Source organism: Populus euphratica, unplaced genomic scaffold, assembly GCF_000495115.2.
Source record: "Populus euphratica unplaced genomic scaffold, PopEup_1.0 scaffold844.1, whole genome shotgun sequence".
NCBI lineage: Eukaryota > Viridiplantae > Streptophyta > Magnoliopsida > Malpighiales > Salicaceae > Populus > Populus euphratica.
In genome coordinates this window covers 66,003-92,783 of record NW_011500705.1, presented here as the reverse complement: position 1 = coordinate 92,783, position 26,781 = coordinate 66,003, and the positions used below count along the sequence as shown (strand labels likewise).

The following is a 26,781-nucleotide window of genomic DNA, read 5'->3' as shown; positions in this document are numbered from 1 at the left end:
CGTGATACAGGGATGTAGAAATTATATTTTAAAGTGTTTTTTTATTTATAAATATATTTTTTTTAAAAATAATTTATAGTGTATCACAAAACAATCCAATATCATGTAAAAAAAATTAATTCAATTTTTTTTATAAATATGGTTGAAGTGCACTCCCATACACGCCCATAATTAACGTGGGAAGCATCGTTTTGTTGAAGAGGTAAGTAGGAAATTTATGACAGCATCCTCGAGATCCAAGTTTCAGATTTCAACAACTTGAAGTATTGAATATTTTCAGCAAAACCTTATCTACTTCTATGTACAAGAATGGGAACTATTAACAACCTGCTTTGTCATTTATTTTTGCTGTAAATCCTTTCTTTCACTGCTCAAGCTTATGTTCCCTCCTCTTCAAGATTCAAGTTCATCAATGAAGGACCTTCAGTGACTTCAATATTGCTGAATATGGAGATCGACATCGTGCCCTGGCAATTTCCAATAACCCATTTTACCTCTTCTTTTACACCACCACCCTTAATGCTTTCACTCTTGCCCTGAGCATCGGAGGGCCTGATTCAATGATGCGTTGGGTTTCGGAAGCAAACCGAAGCAACCCAGTTCGTGAGAACGCTACCCTCACATTCAGCAAAGATGGAAACCTTGTCTTGGCCGATGCTGATGGCCGTCTTCCCTGGCAAACAACACAGCCAGCAAAGGTGTAGTTGGCTTGAAATTGCTTTCCAACGTTAATATGGTCCTTCATGACAGAATTTGATTATGCTACAGATACACTCTTAGTAGACCCTGCTCGTGAGTAGGAACATAAACGGCGTCTATAGTTTGGCGATGGAGTCTAAGAGATGAGCAATGTATTACAGAAGTGCAAATTTCCCTGAGCCATTAATTTATTTCTCATTTGATCTTGGTCATCTAGAGAAGGGTCCTCTTGAGGCTCTCGAATTCAGATGTCGTGCAGACCTCCATGCTGGTGGTGTTTCTAGTCTATATCTCGGTTATAGTGCAGCCAATTCCTCCACTGGGGAGGAAATGGAACTTGCTAGGCCTAATTACAACGCCACATTTCAGCTATTACAGAGTAGAGTGTCGATCATTTCATGTTCAAGAATTCAAATGAGAAGGGCTGGTGAGAGAGGGTGGCTTATGATCATAAAACTTTGTCTGAAGTTGCAAATTCAACTCATCTAGGGTACGTTAAGGTTCCTACCTAATCCATTCAACTCTATGTCTACTTGCTTTAAGTTCATTTCGATATGCCTGGAACACGAATGAGAGGGATAATTCTTCTATTTTCCTCTTGCAGAGATTTTGTTTTTTCTTGCCTATCCCCTCTTCTTCTCCGTGGTAATTTCATTAATGAAAAAATAAGTTTACAATCCTTTGCTAATTTCAGATTATAGTTATCAAATCCAGTTTAACTTAAAGATTAATTTAAAAAATAACTTAAATTAGATTTTAAAAAAATCAATCTAATTAATTCTGATCCAGTAAGTTAACTTGTTATCTATTCTATTCTATCAAAATTCAATTTAATTTTTTTAAAAAATTATTAAAACAATGTTATTTTAAATTTTTTTATAAAAAAATATTATTTTGACTTATTCAAATTAATTTACCATTCAAGCTATAAATTATTTTAATTTAATAACTTCGGTTATAGATTGAATCTGAACCCTTACATTTACAATCCATAAAGAAATGTGCTAAGCACTAGTTTCTAAAGGAAGACTTTAAGCATATTATATAAACATATCCTATGTTTTAAAAAGAGTTACAAACATCATTAATGCCAAGTTTTATTTATTTCACAAGTAGAAGTCAGTGAGGTTAATTATTCACATGCTTCCCTTAAATATGATTTGCATTATAACCTACCATGCAACCTGCCTATGTCAATGTCTATTTATTTTATCATATGGTCCTTTCCATCCTTGCTTGCATTTATAGTCCTCTGAGTTCTAGCTTCCTTTCACATTTTCTCCTTGCTGTGTTTTCTTAATTATAAATTTGCTGTAAAAAATCAAATTAACTACAATTCAAAAATTAATATTTTCATGAGAAATACATTTGCACCTATCAGTCTATTCTTATAAAGTCCCCACCTCTAGCTCTGTCTTGTTTTAAGTTTTGATTGGTAATGTTTTAACCTGTTTGTTGAATTTTAATTTGTTTTTTCACCTCAAAAGTATTAAATGAATGGTTTTTTAGATAATTTTTTTATAGTTTTGAGGTGATAATGTTTTTATTATTATTTTTATATATTTTTTACTAAAAAGTATTTTTATAAAAACATCATATACTATACTACCAAACACACATAGAAAATTGAATGGAATATTATCTTAAATCTTTGGGAAGATGCATGTCAACTTTTTTTTAATTATTATTATTAGGTTGATCATAAGAAATATTTATAAAAATAATGTAAAGGTCCATTCTTGCCTACCCTTGGAACTACTGTTGATCATAAGAAGCTGGTGGAGCGATGGTGATGTTTCTGCAAAATGAATACAAAATTAGTCAAGCGTGGTCTATTTGCCATTCCAAAAATAATTGCTAGGCACTTCTCCATACGTTATCATCATTATTATCCTGCAAAAAGGCTTAAATTATTCCAAGTTTTTATATTATGGAGATTAATAAATTCTTTTACAGTTTTTCTTGAATTAAAATCCAAAATTATAATACAAGAAACAACTCAATTTCTCACACAAACCAATTCGTGAATCCAATTGAAGGAATCATCCAAGCAAAACTATGAAGTTTCCTCTGCTTCTTCAGTCCCCTTCTCTCATCAAGAGTTCAAGTCTAAGTATAATTATTAAAACCAACCCAATACAAGGTCTAAATCATAAATTATAAGGATTAATTTTGATTAATTTTTTAGATTATATCCAAATTAAATATAATTGACCAGGTTTTAAATCAACTCTCCCGATTTAATAACATAAATTCAAGTTATTTGAGCAAAATAAAATCTTTTCACTTGAAAGTGTTTTGGCTGTGTTCTTTAACTCGTCGGCATTGTTAATCTTTTTGCTTAGGGATTACTTTGCTGATGAGTGTTGTCAAGAAACCAAACCTTCTTGCTTTATTGATAATTAACTATAAAGCAGCAAATAATTACAAGCCCTTTAACGTATTTTAATCCTTAATCAGATTACTTTATTCATTGTTTTCAAGTGGTTGAACAAATTTTCAATAAATAAGTAAAAAGTAACAAAGAAATTATTAGGTAATAAGTCGCAAAAAGGTGTGTAAATGTGTTATGTGTCGGCAATCATGAGATGAGTGGTTATTATTTGCAAAAAAAAAAAAAACCCTGATCTTGCTTGAGAGTTACACTATGCCTTTTTTTCATCCTCATTTTAATATTGGAAATTAGAAGAAGATTTATAGTCTGCCTGATTGGATTGTCTTCCAATCAAAGTCATGCCTGGTTTTAAATGAACAAAATAGGTGTCAAGTCTCCATCAATGGTGCCATATCAACCTTTCCTAAATTAAAAATTAAATTCATATACTATTATTCAAACACACAAAATAATAATAAAAATAATCTTATACTTTTCCAATAAAAAAATATATTTAATTTAGTTTCTTATAATCATCATGTACAATTTGAATATATTTGGAAGTATAATTATAATTACTTTTTAAATAACTTTTCACCTTCTTAAAATCTTTAGAAGCCCCGTGCATTCACATCATTTATGTGCATGAAATTCCTTAAAAAAATGCCCGAGCTTCAGAATCTATTAAACATAGCTGCAATCATTAGATAAACTTTTAGCAAGTGGCTACTACCATGATTCAATGAAGCTTCTTTTTGTTTTTTTCATGTTTCAGTGACGTGATATATGATATTTTTTAAAATATTTTCATTAAAAATATTTTAAAATTTTTAATCTCAATACATAATAATTATTAAAAAAATGTATAATATTAATTTAATATTTCATCTTTAAAAAAATCAATATAGAAGAGCAGAATAAAACAATGCTAAAATCAACCATGGCTGTTGTGAAATTGACGAGCACTCGTGGCTGTTGTGAAATTGACGAGCACTGTGCTTTGACTGACTTGTTCATGTCAAATGTCAACGATGCGCATCAAAGAGATGTCTTCGGCTACCTTTCTCTTTCTGTCAGTAAAATGCCCTTTTCCTTTGTTGACTTTAGCGCACAGCTTTTGATTTTTAAAAATATGATGCCGTTGTGCGTGGCTTGCTCGGAGCACAGTGCTTTACGGTCTTAATTGTGGTTTTGTCTGAATAAAAATCACCCTGAATTTCTTTTTCTTTTTTTTTTCACAGCTTGCTGGGCATATCACAAAATCTTGTCCACAAGAGGCAACAAGCCACCAGCTTTGGCGTCCAATAATGGCCAAAATGGTTCAAAATCCAAACCCAGGTCCTCCATTCAATCCTTCACCTCCTTATCGCTCAAATTATTAGATATTTGACTAAGAATGTAGAGTATGCATGCGTTTTGATTCTGGATTTTGCTTCCAAGTATACACATTAACTGATATAATTGGAATTATTTAATCTCCATATTCAATAATATTGAATTAGGATGATGTTTTCATACATAATTATATATATATAGATATATATATATATATATATCATGGAAGTGAAATCTTTCAAGTATATCAATCAAGGAATGCCTTAGGGCACACATGATTTAAAAAATCGTTTGATTTTTCATTTATTTTTAAGTTTATAGGCATGTATAAGAGTGCATTTGTTTTTCTTTTTCTAAACAGTTAAATATTTATAAAAACATCAAAAAGAAGTTATTATGAAAAAACTTTAAGATTGATGCTAATTATTTTAAACAAGTTTAGCCAGTTGATTCAATTTAATTTTTAAAAATATAAAATTAATTAAAATAAGATAAAATAACAATTTAAAAAAATAAAAATAAAAATTAGATTTTAAAACAGTTACAAGTTAACTCACATGCTAAATCCTTGATAGGTTATCATGAAAAAAATTTAAGATGGTTGCTAATCATTTTTAACAAGTTTAGCCAATTGATTCAATTCAATTTTTAAAAATATAGAATTAATTAAAATAAGGTAAAATAACTATATTTTTAGAAAAATAAAAATAAAAATTAGATTTTGAGGCAGTTGCAAGTTAACTCACATGCTAAATCCTTGATCTATAGGCCACTAGATCAACCTGTTGGCCAGGCTGGATTTAATATTAGTGGCAAGTACAACGACAGATTACTTGAACAGCACAAGCCATGAATCTAAATGACATTTGCGGACAAAATGCATGTTTAAGATTATGGGGTAAATGTTGTGTTTTGCTGTGCTTTTTACTTAAAAAATATTAGACTAATATATACATATATATACATATATATAAACTATTCAAAAATAAAATAAAAAAATAAAAACTTTTTAAAAGCATAACGGAACGCAATACCAAAGACATGAACAAATAATGCAGTACCTACGCAATCTCGGTACTGTGAGGTGAAATCTAGGCATCAGATGAACGATCGATCTTGTACACAATTTTTGTGGGGCAAAAGATAACCAAATCATACAAGGCATTCAAAGAAGATGTTGAGCCTATGTTGGTAACACGACCCTATGTGTTAATTGCGGGAGACAGAGCCAAATTGTTGTGGGGGCATTCCTTGCCAACTGACCTAAAACTAATCCTATGGAGATTAATTAACCTCATCTCCTGCCTGCCTACTTGCACAAAAGAAATGCTAGTTAAGCTCCTAATTAAAAAGTAAACAAGAAGCTAGGGTTTCAGGCCACGACAGCCCGTCCTCAATTGTTGTTGCTGCTAATGTCTGGGAAGTTTGCAGTTCCTGATTGTACTTTCATCTCTTTTATAAGCTCAGTATATGGGATGCTTGCTGCAATAATATTACCATCATGCGTCATGTTGGATATTAGTTCTTAATGTCGACGACGGGGATGTTGGATAGGCTTTCATATATACGTCTAAAATGACGAGGATATTGGATAGGCTTTCATATATACGTCTAAATTGAAATATTTTCTAGATTGAATATTGTACAAGATATCAATACTCAAATTAATGTATTTATACAGTATTTTCTTTTCTCATACCGTTGTGTTAATTAATTAATGTATTTACATGATTATTTTTATTATTATTCTCGTGTTGATTTTTGAAGTAGGGCTTAATATTTGCTTGGGGATGCAGTAAAAGAAGATGCTTTTGATTTTGGAAGGTGCAACCGTGTTTTCAAATGAGGCTTTAAGCTTAATGATAGCAACATCATATGTTTTCAGAGGAAATGTTGGGAGTTCGACGTACTCCATGTATGAAGACGAAAAGTAAACTTCTTTCAAATAACATGAGAAGTGAACTCACTACACTTTATACAAAATCAAATGCTTTCTTTGAAATCATGAAAACCTTCGCGCATGATTAAGCTTTTTTTTACGGAATTCTTAGCTGGTAACTGATATGCAAAACAAGTTTTTATTAGATAAGAAAACCATTGGAGACATAAGTTAGTAAACATAAGAGAAATGCGTGTGTGGAGAAAGTGTTTGTGTGGAGCAATGAAAATAGTACATAATTCCAAGTATGTCATTCTTGAGGCAATGAAAATAATACATAATTCCAAGTATGTCATTCTTGAGTTTCTTTTCTTACTTTGTGATTCAGGTATTTATAGATACTAAAAGTCATATAAAATTACATAATAAAAAGGAAACACAATGAATAACATCTAATTTCTCAAAATATTAAGTTATTGGTGGTGTATCATGCTTGTCATTGGTCAATAAATTGATACTTAAAAGTAAGTAATTGGTGAAAACAGTAATTATATTAGGAGAGTTGATACATAGTCAGATTTATAAATGATTATTTATGAAAATATTGGTTTAAAACTGTTTAAGAGAGATTGTTGATTAGTGAGAGAGGATGACATATCTCCAGGGCTATGTTAGGTCAAAATCTTTTTTTTTCTTTCCTATTTTTGTTGGATTTTAAATCAAGAATAAGTTGGGTTAAGACTAAAAAGAATTAGATAGGAAAAAGAAATGGAAAAAAAAAGTTTAAAATAATTAATCTTGGTTACCAAGGATCACAAAAAATGTAGCATCCCAACTGTGATGCTATTAGCCTAATCAAGATTGAAATTATAAAATAAAAATCTTGGTTTTTTTTTAAATAATTTATAAATCATCATTACTCATAATCTAACTAAAGTAGTTATAATAAATTTTTGTGTCCAAAAGGATCAAAGTTGTAGAATTTGAATGACCTTAAGCTAGAAAATAAAACAATAATAATAAAAAAAATTATGTTCTTCCTTTAAAAGAAGACTTTTAGTTTGAAGGATGTGATTAAAAAGTTTCAAAATCCTAGAACTAAATGTAAACTTTAACAGGCACGACTCGTATCTATCTTTGTAATCAAGTACCTATGCCTTCCTTTTGGAATATGGCCCCACAAATTCTCAGTTTCTATGCAGCTCAAAGAAAGATTTTACTGCCAGAATTTCAGGCACAATAAAACCAAAATAATATAATTACTTGTACATATACATGTGCCGTTTGAGTGGCCATTCCTTTCTCCTCCTTGAAGCTCTGAAGGACAAGCTTAAATGGGTCCACCAATGACATCCACCTCATGCTTCATATTGTGCATGTGAATCATAGGCCTCATTGGTCAAGAAAGAAAAACAAAAACCCTAATTGTTCTTTTTTATAGAATAAAAATAGATCAGAGTCATTAAAAAATAGAGACAAGATACAACTGCCATGCTATCTTGGAGATGTGACACCTTTTCAGGTAGCCGACACGCCATTACATTATTCCTAACACCCCATTACTGAAGCACATGCACGCATTTGCATTCTCGAACTCATAATTAATATAAATACAAGAGAGAGAGAGAAAGGGGTTAAGGATTATAAAGGATCGTTAACCAAAACGTTATGGTATGTTGTGGAAATAGTATTCATGAATCAAATTACATGTTAGTTAAGGATTATCTAATATGTTTTTTTTGTGAATCATGTTGTTTATGATTCATATATTATTATTATTTATGTGTTTTAATTGGGTATATGTTTATTGTTTTAAAAAATATGTTTTCATCAATCGTGTTTTGAATAGATGGTTTACTGTATTAGTTATTTTTTATGATTGTGTTTTTTATAGAAATTAAGATGATAAAGGGTAATAATCCTCCTTGTTTTAAGTCAACATCTCAAGAATACACTCAATAAATTCTTTAACTAGTGAAATTACATATGAATAAGATTTTATTTTTTTAAATACCACAGATGATATAACATGGTAATAAAATCTATGAAGGATAAAAATCCTTTAAATAATAAAATAAATTGTTTATCTTTTTTAACAAGACAATATATTACTGGAAAAATAAGTAACTTAATTAAGCCTTTTACTCCATGACAAGATTCCTCTACCAGTTTCTGCAAGAATTCAAGAGACCCTCTTGTTTCATATTCCAAAACCAAAAACAAACTCTTCCAGCTAAGTAAGTACAATTTACAAATCCCTTTTATATTCAATCACTGAACTCCTCAATCCAATGAAAGAAAGCTAGTTAAGGAGGGTTAGGTTTTTCTTGGACACATTGAAGTGTTCCCTGTTGTTGAGCATATGTCAATGTGTCAGGATCTGACACCTCTTCTCTCTCTCTCTAGATTGTACAGTAAGCCTGGCATCAATTATTCTCTTTAGCTTTTCATTGGTTTGTTGCAAAGTTTTCAGTTTCCTATGATCACATGATATGATATCCCTTGGTACATGCTGCCCTTGTCAAAAACTATCTAAAGCTTCTTTGGATGTGCTTTGTCTTTGAAAAAGGTTGCCTTTTTTAACTCCATTTTGATCTACATCATAAATTTCCAAACTTTCTTGGGCTTTTTTGATCGTTTTTTGGTTGTCTTGCGATGAGTTGTTTGCAAAAGATGCCAAATTTTATTGAACACTCCTTTTTCTCTTTGTGGGTTTTGAGCTTTTGAGGGCACACTTTACTTGCTTCTGCCAAGCTGTACACCATTATCATTTCTCAGAGCATCTTTAAAGGAGTTTTTAGTTTCTGGGTTTTTTTTGTTTTTATTGAATAATTTATTATCTTGAAAAAAGTTTCCATCTTGGTTGGTTTTGGTTGTCTTATTTGGTGCTCCTTAGGGTTTTGATTATTGGGGTCTGGTTGTGTTCATAATTTGGGTGGTGTCCTGTGTTTGGCCTCTGAATAAATTATACCCACCATTATTAGCTCAAAAGCATTTCTTATCTGGATCTTGAGCATTCCATTTCTCTCTCTTTTGAAACTGATGTGATGTTGAAATCTTTTGTGTTGACAAATATCATTTGGATTTAAACTCTAAAGGTTGATCATTTCTTTCCTTCTGTGACAAAAAAGTTCAAATCTTGATAGAAAATTTCCAATTTTTACAGTCTGGGTATTGACTAAGACTTTTCCATTTCAACTATATATTCAAGCTCTCCATCTGGGGTATCGTTGGAGTGATGCGAATAGAAGGTCTGTTAACAAATGGCAAATCTTGTACCTGGAGTGTTACTCAAGCTTTTGCAGCACATGAATACAGATGTCAAGGTTGCTGGGGAACACAGGTCATCTTTATTGCAAGTTGTGAGCATTGTACCAGCATTAGCAGGTGGTGAGTTATTCTCTAATCAAGGGTTTTATCTCAAGGTATCAGATTCATCTCATGCCACTTATGTGTCTTTACCTGACGAGCATGATGATTTAATTCTTAGTGATAAAATCCAGTTAGGCCAATTTATTCATGTTGAAAGGCTTCAACCAGCCTCACCAGTGCCTATTCTTAGAGGGGTCAGGCCAGTACCTGGGAGGCACCCTTGTGTAGGGAGCCCTGAAGATATTGCAGCATCCCAGTCCCCTGGTTTTCTCAATAATAATCTGGAGAAAGTGAAATCACCTAAAAGGGGTGTTTTGGGTGGTTGTAATGTTGGAGAGAAGGATAAATCAGTGGGCGGTAGTGTGAATGGTAATTCTCATAAGGAGGCTGTGTCAGATAAGAAAGCGACTCAAACCAGATCAAAGTCTCAATTGTCAAAACTTACACTAGATTTGGATTTGAAAAGGGAACCTATGGCAAAATCTAAGTCATCGAGTTCAAGATCAATTCCTTCTTCTCCAACTAGTTGTCATTCATTGCCTAGTTCATTTGAGAAGTTTTCAAATGGGGTTCGGCAGCAGTCAGTGATTAAGGGATCGGACAAGGGATCACCTAGGATTGTAGAAAAGGCAAGTTCTGTTCGTGGGGCAAGTCCCACTGTGAAGAGGGTGCCGGTGATCAAAAGTATTGTTCAGGGGATTGAGTCGGGGGCCAAAGCTTTGAGGAAAAGTTGGGAGGGGAATATGGAGGTGAAGCATAGAGAGAAATCAAATTTGAGAGGGGCCAGACACGATCCAAAGCCTGAAGCTTGGAGTGTTTCTGTAAGTATTATCATCTATGGATTTAGTCTTCTAGCAGAGTATGATTTGTTTGAGATGTACTTGAAAAAACACTTGTTTCAGTTAAGATATAAAATGTTGTAATTTCGGAGTGACAGGCGGTTAAGTCTGATTTCATTCTTTTCTTGATCATGGTTTTCAATGTTCCTCAAGATTCACTAGTAGAGCTTTTTTTTCAAAATTAGATCCTTTTTACGTGGTTTGATTGTTTAAACTGTTGTGTTGAATTGGTCTATCTCATTCTTACATTGCCCTGATTTCGTGTGACTCAAAAGGTCCTGAGTTGACTAAAAAATGTTGTGCTGTTTACTGCTATTCTCCAATTCACCTTTTCTGTGTTTTCCAACTCTTCTTTGTAAAATTAATATACTCGCCACCTAATGTAATTGTTATGGCAGACTCCAAGAAAAAGTACATCAAGTGAGAGATTGCCATCTAAAGAGGATTACAGGTCCCAAGTATCTTCTAAGTCATCCAAAGAGGAGAATAAAATTCAGACATCTATCAAGAAAAATGTTGCAAATGGAAGTTTGGATGAACAAGACAAGTCAAATAAGCTAAGAACAACTGCTGGAAAGAAATCATCGGAGCATGCTAACAATGGATTCCCAGGAAATCTGGTCAAGGTTTCAATAAGTAGCAGAAGATTGACTGAAGGAAGTGTTTCATGGAGTTCACTGCCCTCTTCTCTTGCCAAATTTGGAAAGGTAAAACTTAAATCTTGACAAGTTCATAGGCCTTCTTTCTGTTTTCCGAGAGAAAAGCAGTTGTAGATGTGAGAACATTTCCACATTTTATTAAAGCTCGCCATTTGTGGAGTGTTGAATTATGCTGCCTAAGAACATACCATTGTGTTCTCTTCTGGTGAATTACGTTGAACTATTTTCTGACATTAACTATGGCTCAGGCTTAGCTTAGAGGCCACACCTCCTTTGACGAGGAGATTGAAAGTTCAAATCCTGTCCCAAACAATCTCATCATCAAAGAGAAGTAGAAACAGAAAGTGCTAAGAATTTAATTAGCATTATTCTATGAAGTAAAATAGGTATAATCTTGAATGAATGATAGCAGAATGAAGTCATAGATATCCATAACGTGGCCTGCACCTTTAAGGCTGGGGCCTCAGGCCACTGAAACCTTAATTCTGCTTTCAGTAGCATGGTCCTCTATATTTAAATGCTCAGACACAATGCTGTATCATACGTTAAGTAGTTAGCTAGCGATTTGCTTTGGGGGATCGAAAATTTTCCACATAAACCCGGGACATTGCTGATAAGTTAATTATTTTAGTGGTTAAGAGCTAATTCTTTTGATTCCATGGGTATCATCTGTAAACATCTAGTTCAATTGGTTTCTGGTCTTCTATTCATTACTTTGCCTTTTCAATCTTCACATGTCTATGCATTTTTTATGACAGGAAGTTATGAAGCATCGAGATGCTGCGCAGACAGCAGCAATAGAGGCTATTCAAGAGGCAACTGTTGCGGAGAGCTTACTTCGATGTCTAAGGTATAACTACTCAAGAAATAGTGGTTGATTAGAAAAGTAGTAGAAAATGTCAAAACTTCCCAGTTATGTTTACAATTTCTTTATAGCTTAGATTATATGCACTCCATATTTCGAGTAATGCTGGACAAACCAAGACAACTTGAGTTCTATTTGCTTGATTAAAATGTTGGGAACAGAAGAAAAGTAATTTTCAGGAGCTTCTTTGATTTGACTTCTCAGATATGTAACTATACTTAATGTTTTCTAGTGTATAAACAATTCAGCTTAAGCTTTTCTTTTTCTCCTAACAATTTGTCCTGTGCCTCTTTCCTCTTGCAGTATGTATTCAGAGCTGACTTCCTCTGCTCGGGAAGACAACCCACAACCTGCTGTGGAGCAGTTTTTAGCTCTTCATGCAAGCTTGAATAATTCTCGCTTGATTGCCGATTCTCTTTTTAAAATTATTCCAGCTGATTCTTCCCCAGATTCTAATGACAATCTATCTGAAGAAGCGCTAAAGGTCACATCTGATAGACGTAAACATGCAGCCTCTTGGGTTCAAGCTGCACTGGCCACCAATCTGTCATCCTTTTCAGTATTTACCAAAGATACTACTTCAGCTCCTAGTCAAGGTCAAAAGCCTATTGCCAGCAATCAATCCATTTTAGTCCTTGAAAACTCTTCTAAGAATACCACAACGAAAACTCAAGGGAAAACGCGTCCAACAGTTGGCTCCAAGCTTGTAGCTACAGGAGCTTTCCGCAAACCAGGGGATAACTCTACCGTTAGTCAAAAGGCACCACCCCAACCTCCAGCAGAGTGGATCAGAGGAAATGGCCTTGATGAGGCCGTAGACTTGGCTGGAATGTTGCAGATGGAATCCCAGGATTGGTTTTTGGGATATGTTGAGAGGTTCTTGGATGCTGATGTAGATACCTCAGCTTTGTCAGATAATGGTCAAATAGCAGGGATGTTGACGCAGCTCAAAAGCGTGAATGACTGGTTAGATGAGATTGGGTCGAGCAAGGATGAAGCAGAAACACCCCATGTTTCGTCAGAGACTATTGACAGGTTACGGAAGAAGATTTACGAGTACCTTCTTACTCATGTGGAATCTGCTGCCGCTGCACTAGGTGGTGGATCACAGCCATCACCGGCAAACCGAAGTATAGAAACTAAATCAAAGAGGTGATATTATTAGTTTTTGCAGCTTGGCTACATGCAGCGTTGGAGATGCATATAATAGTAACATACCATTAGAGCTGTGCCCCTTAACAACCAAACCAAGTGGGCTAAGGAGCTCAGTGCTCTATTCAATGTACATAAATCCTCCATGGGTTTGAGGTATAGATCACTATTAATTATCAAAAGAAGCATCAAATGTAAGTGCAGGGTTTTTTGTTTTTGTTTTTCCTGAAACTACACAAAATTAGAACAATTCCATGAACTGGAAAAGCAATATTTTCTCTCGTGTTGGAATGTGTATGTGTATGGAAGTTTCTTTCGGAATATCATCTATTTATATGTCATATCGTGTGTTTTGGGATTGTGGTATTGTGATAATGTTTATTTTTTAAAAATATTTTTTTTGGTTGTATTGATTAAATTTATTGAGCCAGCATTATTTTATTTTTAAATAAAATAATATTATTTTAATAAAAATTATTAATTTATAACTCACTAATTAACCTAATAACCCAAGTTATTTTACAATTTAGATCCTAAGTTGGATTCCACTACAACAAAACCACCACCATGACCATTTGTATATAATTTCTTGGTTCAAGGTTTTCTCTAACCCAAACTAAAGTTTGATATCATTTGATCGTGCGGCTCAGCATGCTTTTTAATTTTAATTTTAATTATTTTTTTATGTTATTGAGTTGTTTTAATTTATTGATATCATATATAAATTTTAAATAATAATACTAAAATATTATTTTAATATATTTCTCAATATAAAATAATTTTAAAAAATAATTTTTATCTCAATATCAAATACTATCTTGTTATTATTCGTTGCTCTCTCATTGCTGGTTTATATTTTAATATTTCTTTTGAAAATAGAAACCAAGGTTAAAAATGCTAAAAAAAGAAGAAGAAGAAGAAGAAATTAAATAGAATTAATAAAATCTGAGTTATAGTTACCATGTTCAAAAAATATTTTGCAGTGTAATAAATAATTAGAAACAAAATTTCTCAAAGAAATTGTCATCTTCATCTTCTTTTTTTCCCCTCCTTGGTTATCAATATCACTCTCAAGTCTTGGTAGATGTTTGAACATTCAGGCTGACCCAAGAAATCTATAAAGCAATTAGCAAGTGTTCAGCAACTTAACCAAGCCACTGAGATTTTCTGCCGTCAGTCTTGGTTTCACATCACGGACCGTGACGAACGGTAGACGAGCCGAAGTCATGATTCTTGCCATTCTTGTCCTTTCCAAAGTCATGTAGTTTGAAGGCGTCTTCCAAGTCCTGCCTGCCTAGCAATAACTTTGCCAAGTCATTGCAACCAATAAAAAAAGTCCAAATTCCTCCCCCTTTCACACGACTCTGGTTATTTGAGAGTGTTCTAAACGTTAAAAAGAAAAGAAACTTTATATTTATATATTTATAGGGAGGTTATTTATGGAAAATCAGTGTTAAACAGAAGATTCTCTCCCTTTACTATATAGTGCACTTAGATCCAAGCACCACATCACTGGCACTTGGCCAACTGGTTTACCAGAAATGGAGAAGAAGCTAAGACTACATGTCGTTCAAGCCTTAAAGCTACTATTTTTGCTCTTCACTATCCACTGTCTCTTCCTCTTCCCTGTCACTCTCTCTGAAATCTTCTTTGAAGAACGTTTTCAAGATGGATGGAAAGATAGATGGGTTTTATCAGACTGGAAAAGAAGTGAAGGCAAAGCTGGTACTTTTAAGTACACAGCAGGGAAATGGCCTGGCGATCCAGATGATAAAGGTATATAAACACATGTTAAAGATTTTATCTTTTTGAGTTTATCTTATCCGGGGTTTGATTTTTTAGGAAATTTTGTGTTTCAGGTATTCAAACATATAATGATGCAAAACATTTTGCTATATCAGCAAAGATAACCCCAGAGTTTAGTAACAAGAATAGGACTTTAGTGGTTCAGTATTCTATTAAGTTTGAGCAAGATATTGAGTGTGGTGGTGGGTATATTAAGCTGTTTTCTGGTTATGTTAATCAGAAGAAATTTGGTGGTGATACTCCTTATAGGTAAAGAAAGTGACCCTTTTGATTTTATTGAGGTTTGAGAATTGGATGGTGGTTAAGATTAAAGTTTGTTTTGTTTTTGTCCTTGCAGTTTTATGTTTGGACCTGATATATGCGGTACACAAACAAAGAAGCTTCATGTTATATTGTCTTATCAAGGACAGAATTATCCTATCAAGAAGGATTTGCAATGTGAAACTGATAAGTTGACTCATTTCTATACATTTATACTTAGGCCTGATGCTTCTTATAGCGTGTTGGTTGATAATAGAGAGAGGGAATCAGGAACCATGTATACAGATTGGGATATACTTCCTCCGCCGAAAATCAAAGATACCAAAGCAAAGAGGGTATGATAGGAACTTGGGATTGGGTTTTGGTTCAATTTTTTTAGGGAAATGTGGTGCTTAGATTATGAATTGCTGATGATATTGTTGTTGATAGTTTGGTGTTTTTGGTCAAACCAAAAATGGTTGACTATTATTATCTTACAGCCCGCGGACTGGGATGATAGAGAATATATTGAGGATCCTAATTATGTCAAACCAGAGGTATTGCCTAATAATCTGTTTAATAATGTGGTTGAAATAGTGATCTATACATGTTCCTGATACATTTTGCACTTGTTTTATCTGCTTTGATGTTGCAGGGATATGATTCTATTCCCCGGGAGATTCCTGATCCTAAGGCTAAAGAGGTTTGTTTGGTGCCCTCATTTTAGAATTTCCCATGTATTTTTCCCTTTCTCGTCTGGTTGGGGTTTGAAACACACTATTGGACTAGTCATGGATTAACTTGCCTTTATATTGCAACGATGTTCTAGGAAGATATCTTTCTATTTTGCTCTCCCTCATTCAACTTGACGATTGGATAGTTAGGTTATAAATAAGAAGAGATTATCTTGGTTTATTAGTTGATTTTAACAGTCACAGCCTGGAAGACATAATATAACAGGCCTTTCTCTGTGTTGCTGCTTTGAGTAGCCTGATAATTGGGATGAAGTGGAGGATGGAATATGGAGGCCACCCAAGATACCAAATCCAGCTTACAAAGGACCATGGAAAAGAAAGGTGCGCATCCATACTACTAAACAAAAGTTTGAATAAATTACTCAAGCTGATTATAATGATTATTGAATTAAGTTGTTATCCTGATACTGCAGAAAATCAAGAACCCCAACTATAAAGGAAAATGGAAGACTCCATGGATTGATAACCCAGGTACAAGTCATTCCAGTAAGGCAAAGTAGTTATTTTTAGCACTTATTTGGGGGGAGAATGCTTAGGACCATTTTGCATATATAAATGTTCAGGAGTAGGAAAATGAGCATGTTGGCCTTTATATCAGCATTTAACCAAGAATGGAGTAGGCGGTATGTTCAAATTGCTGAAACCTGGTACTGGATGTTGGCAAGTTTGTTGTTGTATAAAAAATGAAAATTTCATTCTGGGCTACTAACAGAGCATAGCAAAATGAGTTAGCTTCTAGGTTGCAGTAGGAATGTTTTTTAAATGAAAAGCAAAATGGTTTTTCAATGCAACTAGTCCCTTCAACAAGGTTGTGTCTGAAGTCTCTCAAAATATATGGTCAATCTAATAGCTTTACCAGATTTCAGTATCCAATTTCATTTTGTAAATACTCACAATCCTCTTTTCCTTTCTTTGTTCTCAGAGTTTGAAGATGATCCTGACCTTTATGTGCTAAAGCCCATAAAGTACGTGGGTATTGAAGTTTGGCAGGTGGGCTTATAACTTATTTCCTTCAACAGGAGATCATTGATATAAATTGTTTGGGGAAAAGTAGCAGACTAATAATACCAAAAAGAGTAAAATTTCGTTATTTGAAATTAAAAAAAATGGTTGTTTTATCTGATCTGACAAATACATTTGTCACTCTTATATAACTTGGATTTGCTTATCCAAAGTCATCTGATTAGGCAAGATAGCACACTTTATTATATTCATATCAGTAAACTGGTTAACTGGAGTGCTGGCTAGCTTTTCATTCTAAATTGAAAATCTATTGATTTCAATTCATTTCCGGTTGTAATGGCTTCTTGGCTCATTTCCACCCTCTTGAGGAGTTTGGATTTGTACTCAAGTCTTTGATTTGTCCAAATAACCAAGCTGCCTTGCCATTTGAAACTGATTTGAACTTCTCATTGTGCGTTTTTGGCGGAATGATTGAACACCTTCATAATTTTTGTTTTCAGTGATGTTTGGATTTATGCTTCTAATAAGACCCATGCTGAGTTACTGTAATCTGATAAGATCAAGTATTGCATTGCAGGTGAAGGCTGGTTCAATTTTTGACAATATATTGATCTGTGATGACCCACAATATGCGAGAGAAATTGTGAAAGATGTATTCCAGAATAGAGAGGTGAATTATCGATTTTATAGTCCATGTGGCTGATTGGTTCTGAGGAATATGGTCTGATTTGGATTACCATTTTATGTACATTCCAGATCGAAAAAGATGCCTTCGAGGAAGCAGAGAAAGTGAGAAGAGCTCGAGAAGAAGAGGTGACTTACTTTGTTTACTTGCTTTTGGAAATATGCAATTTTTTTCTGTAACTCTACTTTTAACCACTTTTTTTGAGCACTGTCCAATTGATTTGAATCATTGCATGAGTAGGAAGCTCAGAGAGCTAGAGTGGAAGGTGAAAAGAGGAGGAAAGAAAGGGGCTACAGGAAGCCTCGTAGAAGGGTATAGCATCTCTTTATTTCTTCTCATCAAAACTTAGTTGATACTTTTAATCTTGCATCTCTTGATTGGTAGCTGAATTAACTTTATATGAGATCCCATGCTCAAATAAATAAACTTCTTCTGATGCTCTGAACCATTTAAAAATGTGAGGTTCTACTCATAAAATCATTTTCAGATGATCTTTTCATAATGTTTTATTGAGAAAGAGAGATGGACAGCCAAGGAGTCACAGAAGTAAAACATCATTTTTTGATCATGATCATTGTGATGCTTTTTATTTCTTTAGTGAATGTGATTTAACATAATAAGATTCTTTTGCAGCACGATCCTCGGGATTACTTGGATGATTACCATGTAAGCATATATTTGGCACTGTCTCTCATTTTTCCCATTGTAGAACTTTTTCCTATAGCATCATAGCAAGTGGTAAAAGATCAATGGCACATCTCTACTGTAGGCAGGAATTACTTGGCTCAAGCCTTTTGTTTTTCATTACATGTCATAAAATAAAAAATGGTGCCTATATTTTTTATTAAACAAAAAACAATTCTAGCAAATGAACTCTAAGGTAAACTGTTACGTCATCTATGTCTTGGCACTGAAGACAGTATTCAGCTTGAGGCTTTCTGAACAATGATACATTATCTTCACTGAAAACTCTTTCATGCTTTAGTTCAATAATTTAGTCTGAGCTCGGAACTTTCCTTTTGCAGGATGAACTGTAAGCTTTCCATGGCTGGTTCCACCCGTGTCTTACAACTGAAAGAGATACCAAGTTTCAGATTTCTGAAGGCAGCATTGCCTGTCTAAAGCATGTCATGCTCTTGTACCTCCTGTTGTCTTGCTGTTGTTGTAACATTAGAGACTCACCAGGGCCACCGCAACTAATAACTTGCCCAAGTTGACATGGCAATTCAGCCACTAAGGTTTACGTGGGCTCTCGTTATTTGAGTTGACAGTAAATTAATGGACAATTTTGAGGCTAATCGTTGAAAATTGTTATGGTTTGGATGGATTACGGATTGTTTATCAGTTAAAACTTCATCTGCATGAAATCTTTATTGTGGTTTAAACAGGGCAACTTGCGCCAAGCAGATAGCTCATAGACCGGGCATGTGCCATAGAGGTTTGATCTCCACAATATTTTATTTTCCATTAAAATAGCAAAATCAGATAAAATGGATCCTTTAATTTTATGGTGAGGGGCCTCCGAAGGAAACGTGGGACCTCCTCAACATGGCCTGAAAACACTGCTGGACCTAACGTCTCGAATTTTTGTCTGTTGTTTGGACTTTTCCAGATCACCTCACCTCATTCCCATCTATTTCTCTGCGCCTTTGGGAACGCGGCATAATTCACGTTTTAAAAAATATATATTTTTGGATGATTTTATCATATCTTCTGTGATGAATAAAACCAAACAAAAATTAAGTAGAATAATATCAAAATAAAAAAATTGCAGTCCATAAAAATAGAAAAAAAATAAAACAAAATAAGAGGCTAATGATATTTATCAATAAAAAAAACAGTGACAATGATAATCCCATTGGACGACAAAACAAATGTGTGAAAGGCATTTGTCAAGTAATTTTCTATATTAATCTTTCATTAATTTATTAGATTTAAATACCAAGATCACTCAAACATTTACAAAATTTCTTTAAATGTATTAGGTTAATAATACATCTTTGATATTATTCAAGTAAATTAAACCTCATTTGGTATTCAAGCTGTTAAGAATATATTTATTAATAAAAAAAATCTAAAAACAATAAAAAGTATTTATTCTTCTATAAGCATTTTTATGATAATGATGGGATAAAAATCTGATATGATTTAATATGTTAATTAATCTAAGAATATCTTTTTTCCAATGATAAAGAAAAAAATAATTTAATTGTTTTTATATCTCCTCTACATGTTTTGAAAAATCACATATTAGTTGAAGGTAAAATAGACTAAATTATAAGATAATTTAGAGTGTAAATTGTTACACATACAAGAAAATATAAATTGTATTTTTTTTCAGCATGAGAAATAAATATAAAAACACCTAAATTATAAAATAATTATATATTTTTTTAAAATAAAAAATAAAAGCATTTTTTAGTATTCCAATTCTGCTGACCCATTTTCCTTGTTAGTCACCAAACTACATAAATAATAATATCCATCATAATTATTCAAGTGCCAACTGCCACGCAAGTGCCAACCCACAGCCATCCACATTAACTCTCTCTATCTTTCTCTCTCTAGGAAAACAAAACAAAGAAATAAACGAAGGGGAGTGAAGTGATGCAGATGATCTCCAAAGCATCTTGTGCCATGGCTACCCTCCCTTGCTCCAGGGTGGGGTTGCTCGCTTCCATTTCTTGTTTACTCAAGACCCATTTGATTTAATGAATGTTTTGTACTTTAGTGTTGGTTTAAACTTTAAAGTCTCTTTCTTTATGGGAAATGAGTGATCTTGATGTCTGAACCCATTTGAGAGATTGGAGAATCCTTGCTTCTGTTTTGTTTTGGAGTATTATTTGCTTGTTTTTTGTTTGAAGTTTTCATTTTTAACTTCTTTTAAGAAAGCCTATTTACTGTTTTGTGCTAGTTTTGATAGTGGAGGTAGAAGGAATGGTGAAAGTTCGTTTTTCTTCTCCTAGTGGTGATGTAGGTTTTTTACCAGAAGTGTAATTGGTTGGATAGTAAAGAATCAAGTGATTTGATGTAATGGGCACTTTGTTTTATTTTTAGTGGAAGTTGAGGAGAAGGCATAATTGGTGAAGTGTATGTAGACATATGAGCTTTTGAAGACAGGAAATCATCTTGAGAAGCTGAACTTTCTGTATATATTTTTTGGCCTTTCTAATGTAAATGATTTCATCCATCTATCACTTTCCATTTGCTGCATTTGGTTTTTCATATCAGGAGATGATTTTCCTTCTTTGTGGAATAGGTTTCGTGTTTATTTCTGGTGATGTAGTGGATATATGCTTGCTAAAACTGTGGAGATTGAGATCCAGGACCTTATATTTGTTTCTCTTACATTGTTAGGTGAGGAGTGGGCTTTGCATATTGCCAGGCATGAGGCAACTTAGCCTTAGTAAAGGTCTTGTGTATGGATTCACGCGTTTGTTGTCTACGCCATTTAAAACCTTGCGTGGAGCAAGTCGAACACTCAGAGTAGCCCAGTTTTGCAGTGTTTCTAACATGTCATCCTCATTGCAAATTGAATTGGTAAGAATCTGTGATGTTTTTATTTTGCAAGCTCTGTTGTAATTTTGAAGTGTTGAGTGCTCTTATTGTGAATGGATGCCTCATATCATTTTTTGTTACCTTCATTGCTTCAGGTGCCATGTCTTAAGGACAATTATGCATATCTCTTACATGACGAGGATACAGGCACAGTTGGAGTTGTCGATCCGTCTGAAGCTACACCTGTTATAGATGCTTTAAGTCGGAAAAACTGGAACTTAACTTATATACTAAATACTCATCATCATCATGATCACACAGGTGGGAATCAAGAGTTAAAAGCAAGATATGGTGCAAAGGTATGCAACTGGGTTCCCATTTTCTTTCTTCTCCCAACTTACATTGGATGAGATTAGATGAATTCAAGGAGCTTTGACACAAGAGCCTTATAATGGTCAAAAGCCAGAGTTTCTATTCACCGTTTTAAATCTGCTTGTATTGAGTCTAATTCTTGAAACTTAGCTTATTCTAAGGTTTTCAATGAATGCTGAGGATTCTTCATTGAGTATTAAGAGAGTCCTACATGGTTGTTTGTAAAGTAGCTCCCAGAATTTTCTGTAGTTTTTACGGTTCCACTTCTTGTTTGTAGGTAATTGGTTCGGGAGTCGACAGGGATAGGATTCCTGGCATTGATATAGTTCTGAATGATGGGGATAAGTGGATGTTTGCAGCCCATGAGGTGCAAGTAATGGACACTCCTGGCCACACCCGAGGTTGTATTTCCTTATTGATTAATCTAACATTAGGAAATCCTGTCGATGATAGATATTCATGAGAATCATATCATTATAATGTCAAAATGGTTTCTTTTCTTCTGTTAATTTTGAAATGACACTGGAAATGCATGTTAAATCAATGCATTTCCATGCTGTTCCAAAAAAGAAAAAATAATGCATTTTCTGGAAGCATGAACTTGTGATTCACTGCTTAGAATAAAACTCATAAAATATGTAAAACGCCAATATAAAATCCAAGTCACATGAATAGTTATAAATGCATTGCACATTGGAAGGCTGCAACTGGTCATAGCTTCCAATATCTGTCTTGCATGCCATTAAAATGGGGATCTTAAAATTTTCTGTTTGGAGATTATCCAATTGCATGGGACATGTGGTATAGACTCAATACAAAAAATAAAGGTGAAACAGACATTTTTTTGTTGGCTTCATCTAAACCAAAACAGAAATTTTGTCAGTAAATTTCAGCCGTGTCTTCATATTTTCTAGTTAATTGCATACATGTATAGCGCTGGTTATTTCTAGTAGGGTGGTGGACGGACTTCTCTTGTTGATTTTGGGAGGAGTAAAGAGTGTAAGACTTCATGGTTATGCAGCAACTGCAGTTTTTGTTGTTCTGACGTTCAGCTTTCATTTAATTGTTATTGTAGGCCACATTAATTTCTACTTTCCTGGTTCTGGGGCTATTTTTACTGGAGATACTTTATTTAGTTTATCATGTGGCAAGCTTTTTGAAGGAACACCTGAGCAGGTAATTCTTGACATTTGTTCTTCGTTTTACCATTATTCTGAGGTTCAAAACTATATCTAATGATGCACATATTGGGTTGGACTTTCCTATTTGAGAAAAAATGTTTCAGTACATGAATCTGCAAGGTGAAATTATTTTCAAAAGAATCATTTCATCCTTTTGACTTGAAGAGTATTGAATTGTTAATGATACATGTTTTCTGAACTTGAATGCTGATATATTTCCCTAGCTTTCACCGCCCAGTAAAAAGAGATCTGTGATTTTGAACCTCCAAAAAAGTCGTTTTATTTTCGGTGGATTTTTCTAAATCTGTCTTTACTTTACAGTTCACAAGTTGTGCATTTAATGAAATATTTTATAGTTAGAAGGGGACATCCCTGCAGTCAAATCTTGAGATGATTGGGTGAAACATTGGAGGATGGGATAGAACTACTTCCAATTGTGTAATCCAAATAGCAGGCCTCTTAATTAACCAACAGTATACAAGATGAAGCTAGTCACTTGATTATTATATGGATGTCATGCCCTTCTGCAGTCAATATTTCGTTGTTAAAAATTGTGTCCATATTGAAGGCATTATGGAAACTGGTTGCCCTTTTCTTCTTGTTTCATGATGATTTAATACAATAGCATCTGATTGTCTTTGTTGCAGATGCATTCGTCCCTCAGGAAAATCGTGTCACTGCCTGATGATACAAATATATATTGTGGTCACGAATATACATTGGTTGGTCACTGTTATCTTTGTTTTTTGTATCCTGCTTGCATGATCTACTAAAGGTCAAAGATCAAGGCCCTAAGTACGATGCATCTTTTCTGACAGAGTAATTCAAAGTTTGCACTGTCCATAGAACCAAATAACGAGGCACTCCAGTCGTATGCAGCCCACATAGCACATCTTCGCAGCAAAAGTTTGCCAACAGTGAGTCATAAGCCTTTTTATTTGTTCTTTTGAAATTACTAACCAATGATGGGCTGCCACAATGCCTGAACCCACCCCTACGCTCAAGTTCACAATGGGAGCAGGATCCAATCCTATGCCTCTAGTACAAGGGCAGGAGAATATTATAGCAACGGAATGATGTGCCGCTGGATTTTCTTATTTCCTATCTTTGTGATCTAGAATGAAAATTGATTTTATGATTTGTGCCTCTTATCGGTCTTGACAGCGCTCACATAGCCCTTCAACTCGTTAGAGATTCCTATCCATGATTGAGCTCATGATGTTGCAAACTGAAACATTGACTTTTGAAAGGTATCTTGCCTTTTGGAAGCAGATATAGGCACCAAATTCAGTTGCAAGTCAAGCATTTGCCTTACAAGGGATGTGTGTGCTACTGTACGTGAGTACATACCCTCTTTGGCTTTATAGAAGCACTTAAAGTTCTATGTCCTTAGTTTTCCTGCCTGGCTCCGGCTATTAGAGTTTTTAATTTTGTAGAACAGCACAACCTTCCTCATGGATACGCCTTGAGATGGTATTCAGTTTCAGTAAACTTGAAGTAGCTTGCAAGCTGAGTTCCCTATACATCAACAATCTTCATAAATTATCGATCAACTTGATTTAATTTCATAGTCCTGGATGTGTTTTTATTTTCTTTGCTTATCGTTGAACTTTAAATTTTATCTTTTTAAAGTTTTGCATAGAACGTGAGTTTTTCTGTCTTATCAGATTCCAACTAAGCTAAAGGTTGAAAAGGCTTGCAATCCTTTCCTCCGCACATCAAGTACAGAAATCCGGCAGACCTTAAACATTCCAGCAACAGCAAGTGATTCAGAAGCCTTAGGCGTCATCCGCCAAGCAAAGGACAATTTTTAGATCACATACAAGATTATCAACTTGTTATAGTATAGGTGATTCAGCTGTGTATTATTCTCTGCGGGTTTGGATATCTTGAATTTCCTTTGGATTCTCACCAAAAGAAATAGCAAATCCTGCCTTCTTCTATTTGGATTAAAATGGTTTAATTCTGTACCAGCTCGGCTTTTATTTGCTGTGAAAACACTGCGTAGAAGGTATTCATTTTTGGTTCTGGTTCATGGATGGTGCCATTTCTTCCACTACTGTAAACACTTAATTTTCTGCTGTTCGACTGAAGTTGGACTTGACGAGAGCTTTGACTGTGCTATTCTGCAAGTGTCGCTCCATGTAGGGTGAATTATATTCAGCTGGTTCAAAGATGGAGAGCTGGATTTTCCCGTAATGATTATAAATTAAGAAAACGAAATACCAAAACTAAAGTTAAAAAGCTGTCTGGAGTCCGTGAGGCTGCATTGCTTCTTTTCTTTCCCTTTTGCCGTGAATTCTTCTTGACGTGGATAATCTGCTCCAACACATATTTATTAGATTCGGCCTAATCCCTGAAGTTGATATTTCTCTGCTGAGTCAATTAGATTAGATATGTGTGACCTAGTCAACCTCGACACTGAAAGAAAAACATGGATTCAGGCGATGGTAGTGGTTTAGAACAGAGCATGGAACTAGGAACTTAAAATTTTGGAGACAGACACCCAGGGACCACAATGCCTACGGCCATGACTTCTGTTCACTTGCTGCTAGGAAGACCACTCTGCACCATTTATTAATCAATGGCATTTGTGGGGTGAATAATGAATAGCTTTATCATGGTGGGACACCAGCAAATGAAGGCTGGTTTTCGTTGAGTTAGGAAGAAATCCGGCCCCACCATGCTAGAAAAAAACAAGGAATTGGGCCAGGTATGGCAGAGACTTGTGTCTTGTGTCGTGGGAGAGGTTGCTTACCTCTATCTGCTTCGTGTGTTTGTTTCTTTTGGCTTTGTGGTATGGTAGGTGATGGATGGGTTTACCAAATAAAGCTGAAAAGGATCTTACATCACTCCCATCTCCCGTTGAAGAAACTGGCACCAAATCCATGGAGTTGGCAGGCATGGTCACGTCTTTCATGACAGATCTGCTCTACTTTTTAAAAAGTTAATTTTTTTCTTTAAATTAATTTTTTTATGTTTTTAAATAAAAAAGTGATTTGTAAAATAAAATAATATTATTTTAATATATTTTTAAATAAAAAATATTCTAAAAAATAACAATTACCCCAATTTCAAACTTGAAATCATGCCCTAAAAGCTATGGACTAATGCTGAATCTTTTTAATGCTTCTTTGTCCAATTCTCTCATCGGTAGGTCACCTGCCTGGTGTTCTTATACGATCATTCTCTTCAATCACCATGCCTTGTAGTTAGTACATGGCTAAGTTATTAAACCTGAATATAATTTTATGATGTTTTTAAAAAATAATATTATTTTTGAATATTTTTTTAAAAAAATCACATTAAATATTAACCATATCCACTAGAACAATTGTTGATATGGCAGGTCAATTAGATTTGACTCTTTTATTTTTTCTATAAAAAATAACAACATTTTGTTATCAATTTAAATTAAAATTTAACCAAATTAATAGGATAATTCAATCAACTTCCACTCTATTTAATCTAAAATCTAACCTTTCAAGTTGACCTATTTAATTGAAGAGTGTTAAATAAAATTAATATACGGGTCAACTTTCTCCTAATATAAATAAATTGATCTCTTTAATTCCGATTAAAAACATATCATTTATGCATATCAAAACTATATAAATTATATACTAAGGATCCTTTCACTCGAAGTATCAACTTGAGGAAAAAGACAAAGAAGGATTAGGAACCTCGTAGCCTTGGAAACCTCGTAACATGCTACATAAGCTTGCATCATAAAGTCAAGCAGATGGGATCTAAATATAATAGTGAGGATATGGTAATAATTGTTTTTTAAAATATTTTTATTTGAAAATATATTAAAATAATATATATATTTTAATTTTAAACAATTATTTTTAATCTAAAACTATATAAAAAACATTAAACAGGAAATTATTTAAATTCTGTGCAACCTTGTTTAGAAGACAACAAGAAAAGGGGGCTAGAAGGAGGATGTTCTGAAGTTTAAGAAAGCAAATTCCTTTTCAAGTTAGCTTTTATGTCAAAGTTTATGTTTTCTTTTGTTTTATTCAACTGGTCCCCATATTGATCCATTGAATTTTAGGATTGCTCGTTTTTAAAGTTTTGTGTGTCTATAAAATAAGCAAAAAG

General features: G+C 33.9%; 3 protein-coding genes across 8 annotated transcripts; all 3 read left to right on the top strand.

Annotated features, from left to right (window-relative positions):
* The first annotated feature begins 8,446 nt into the window (after positions 1 to 8,446).
* Positions 8,447 to 13,491, top strand: LOC105116060 (uncharacterized). Of its 3 annotated transcripts, none has more exons than XM_011013224.1 (5): positions 8,447 to 8,701; positions 9,454 to 10,480; positions 10,897 to 11,205; positions 11,916 to 12,007; positions 12,326 to 13,491. In XM_011013224.1, exons 2-5 carry the CDS (start codon positions 9,551 to 9,553, stop codon positions 13,176 to 13,178), a joined length of 2,184 nt encoding a protein of 727 aa, XP_011011526.1. In that variant the 5' UTR covers positions 8,447 to 8,701; positions 9,454 to 9,550; the 3' UTR covers positions 13,179 to 13,491. The 3 variants fall into 3 exon arrangements, with proteins under 3 accessions (XP_011011526.1, XP_011011525.1, XP_011011527.1); XM_011013225.1 differs by having other exon boundaries at positions 8,454 to 8,524; XM_011013223.1 differs by having other exon boundaries at positions 8,447 to 10,480.
* Positions 13,492 to 14,394: 903 nt separating this feature from the next.
* On the top strand, positions 14,395 to 18,953 carry LOC105116058 (calreticulin-3-like). The gene is made up of 13 exons (XM_011013222.1): positions 14,395 to 14,950; positions 15,034 to 15,229; positions 15,318 to 15,576; positions 15,721 to 15,777; positions 15,876 to 15,923; positions 16,210 to 16,296; positions 16,389 to 16,446; positions 16,898 to 16,965; positions 17,516 to 17,608; positions 17,695 to 17,751; positions 17,864 to 17,935; positions 18,257 to 18,289; positions 18,649 to 18,953. The coding sequence occupies exons 1-13, from the start codon at positions 14,716 to 14,718 to the stop codon at positions 18,658 to 18,660; spliced, it is 1,275 nt and encodes a 424-aa protein (XP_011011524.1). The 5' UTR covers positions 14,395 to 14,715; the 3' UTR covers positions 18,661 to 18,953.
* A 1,182-nt stretch (positions 18,954 to 20,135) lies between these two features.
* LOC105116057 (probable hydroxyacylglutathione hydrolase 2, chloroplast) lies at positions 20,136 to 24,647 on the top strand. 4 transcript variants are annotated; one of them, XM_011013218.1, is made up of 8 exons: positions 20,136 to 20,284; positions 20,981 to 21,163; positions 21,277 to 21,480; positions 21,771 to 21,894; positions 22,569 to 22,669; positions 23,322 to 23,396; positions 23,493 to 23,591; positions 24,342 to 24,647. In XM_011013218.1, the coding sequence occupies exons 1-8, from the start codon at positions 20,231 to 20,233 to the stop codon at positions 24,486 to 24,488; spliced, it is 987 nt and encodes a 328-aa protein (XP_011011520.1). In that variant the 5' UTR covers positions 20,136 to 20,230; the 3' UTR covers positions 24,489 to 24,647. The 4 variants fall into 4 exon arrangements, with proteins under 4 accessions (XP_011011520.1, XP_011011523.1, XP_011011522.1 ...); XM_011013221.1 differs by lacking the exon at positions 24,342 to 24,647 and adding an exon at positions 23,839 to 23,995; XM_011013220.1 differs by lacking the exon at positions 20,136 to 20,284 and adding an exon at positions 20,314 to 20,796.
* The last annotated feature ends 2,134 nt before the right edge of the window (positions 24,648 to 26,781 follow it).

Coding starts and splice junctions, on each gene's coding strand:
- LOC105116058 (XM_011013222.1), top strand. CDS start 14,716: ATGGAGAAGAAGCTAAGACTACATGTCGTTCAAGCCTTAAAGCTACTA. Junction 15,924..16,209: donor CTGATCCTAAGGCTAAAGAG/GTTTGTTTGGTG, acceptor TGCTTTGAGTAG/CCTGATAATTGGGATGAAGT. Junction 16,297..16,388: donor AAGGACCATGGAAAAGAAAG/GTGCGCATCCAT, acceptor CTGATACTGCAG/AAAATCAAGAACCCCAACTA.
- LOC105116060 (XM_011013224.1), top strand. CDS start 9,551: ATGGCAAATCTTGTACCTGGAGTGTTACTCAAGCTTTTGCAGCACATG. Junction 10,481..10,896: donor CTGAAGCTTGGAGTGTTTCT/GTAAGTATTATC, acceptor TTGTTATGGCAG/ACTCCAAGAAAAAGTACATC. Junction 12,008..12,325: donor AGCTTACTTCGATGTCTAAG/GTATAACTACTC, acceptor TTCCTCTTGCAG/TATGTATTCAGAGCTGACTT.
- LOC105116057 (XM_011013218.1), top strand. CDS start 20,231: ATGCAGATGATCTCCAAAGCATCTTGTGCCATGGCTACCCTCCCTTGC. Junction 21,895..22,568: donor CACTCCTGGCCACACCCGAG/GTTGTATTTCCT, acceptor TTGTTATTGTAG/GCCACATTAATTTCTACTTT. Junction 23,397..23,492: donor GTGGTCACGAATATACATTG/GTTGGTCACTGT, acceptor CTTTTCTGACAG/AGTAATTCAAAGTTTGCACT.